The 1936-nt window shown below is 51.5% G+C and overlaps 1 protein-coding gene across 1 annotated transcript in view; it reads left to right on the forward strand.

Moving 5' to 3' along the window:
* STK10 (serine/threonine kinase 10) overlaps positions 1-1936 on the forward strand; it is a 167303-nt gene that overhangs the window by 143561 nt on the left and 21806 nt on the right. Inside the window, exon 14 of the mRNA XM_011987725.1 lies at positions 536-628. Coding sequence (XP_011843115.1) covers positions 536-628 — 93 coding nt within the window. The remainder of the gene's footprint in view (positions 1-535; positions 629-1936) is intronic.

A 1936-nucleotide genomic window follows, 5' to 3' on the forward strand; every position in this document is an offset into this window, starting at 1 on the left:
CAGCTACTTGGGAGGCTGAGGCGGGAGAATTGCTTGATTCCATCTCAAAAAAACAAAAGATGTGCATTCTCAGCCAGGCTAATATTACTGCAGAGGAAGCCAAATACCTGAGATGTGACAGTGGTTTATCAGATCGACAGTATTGTCTGTTGGACTAATTTCATGGGGGGAGAGGGATTAGGAAAAAATGTCTAAAAGAACTTCTGTGGGGACTGTCACTTTTTAAAAAGGTGGAGAAACACTGCCCTGCAGGAAGCCGGGCGCTGTTACCAGAAGAGGAGGGAGGATACCACGCAGCTGGAAACTGCACCTGCCCACTCTAGGGGAGTTGGAAGCTGAAACCAGCAGCAGGCAGGAGTAGGCCAGTGGGAGGCACCTGCTCAGAGGGGTTTGGTGGGAGCCGCATAGGGTGCTGGCCCTTGCAACGCTGAGCCTCTTCCTCAATCTCTGGCCCAGGAGTTCTGGGTTGAAGAATATACTGCAGGAAGCATGGAGAGGACCCTGACCCAGCCCCTCTCTGCTGTCTCTGTTGCAGGTGAAGAACGAGGTGGAGAAGCTCCCCCGACAGCAGCGGAAGGAGAGCATGAAGCAAAAGATGGAGGAGCATACGCAGAAAAAGCAGCTTCTTGTGAGTCCCTGGCCTCAGCTGGGGAGTGCAGGGACTGGTGTGAGACCTGGAATGGTGACCAGGCCCCCTCTCTGCCTTTGCCCAGTCACTGCCCCTCAAATGCCCTGTTCTGAATACCTAAATCTAGCCTCATCCTTCATGGCCCCATTATCCCCTCTTCCATGCAGCCTTCCTTGATTGCCTCGTCTCCAGCTGGAAGTGAGCTCTTCCATCTCTGGATACCCCAACACTTTACACTGACCATCCTCCCAAACCCTTAGCACCTCCTACCTTGTTCTAGGGTTATTTATTTGTAAGTCACATCTCCTTGACCAACCCAGTATATTCCCCTGCCCTCTTGGCATCTTTTAAGTCTAAAGGACATCAAACTCATGATGTCCCAGACCTGGTCGTGTCATGCTCTGAAGGGTGCCATTTTCCTTCCTTTCTGGCCCATCATTCCTGTCCCCTCCTTTCCCTCCAGTCCTTCATCACCTCCTGAAGCATGGTATGTATATTTCTTATCTCCTGTCTCTGGATCTATCAACTTGTCACCATCTCCATGACCCCCCAGCCACTGTCCAGTGGCCTCCCAGCGAGGCTTCCTGTTGCTGTTTTTCCCCTGCAGTTTCTTCTCTCCTGCCTGCAGGTGTGAGCAGTTTGAACTCCAAGTCTGATAACAGCACCCTTCCCCCCACAGTCCTGTGCCTTAAAAGCCTTCAGTGGCTCCCGCATTGTCCCTAAGATAAGCGCTGCCTCTTTGCTGTGCCCTGGCTGGCCTCCCCAGCCTTCTTTTCATCCCGTGCCGGAATGCTCCCATTTTCCCCACGAGGGGGTCTTTGTGTGCTCTGCTTCTTCAGCCTCCAAAGCAGAGAATCTTTGAGTCCACATTTACAAATGCTTTCTGTATTACCTGGTTCAGCGTTCATAGCTTACCATGGTAGGAGCTGTTCATTTTCCCATTCACAGAAGAGGAAACAAAGACTGAGAGAGGTGACATTGCTAAGTTCACAGTCGGGGAGGGGGTCGAGGCCTCAAGCTTGTGTTGTCTCTGGAACGCCCCATGAGCTGTCCCGTTACAGCGCGATTAGGAAGAGACTGCGGACTGGTGAGGCGGGGCACGCAGGCCCTCGTCCACGCAGAGGGACAGTAGATGGTGTGGCCTGGAGGAGGCAGTTGCATGGAGAGCTTTGAAGATATGCACATCCTTTGGCTTGGATTTTCTGCTTCTAGAAATCCTGAGGGAATCTAAAAATCCTGAAGGAGTTATCACAGAGGTTCACAAACACTTAACTACCAGAATATGAAGTAGCACTACTTTAAAAATAC

Source organism: Mandrillus leucophaeus, unplaced genomic scaffold, assembly GCF_000951045.1.
Source record: "Mandrillus leucophaeus isolate KB7577 unplaced genomic scaffold, Mleu.le_1.0 Scaffold314, whole genome shotgun sequence".
NCBI classification, from domain to species: domain Eukaryota; kingdom Metazoa; phylum Chordata; class Mammalia; order Primates; family Cercopithecidae; genus Mandrillus; species Mandrillus leucophaeus.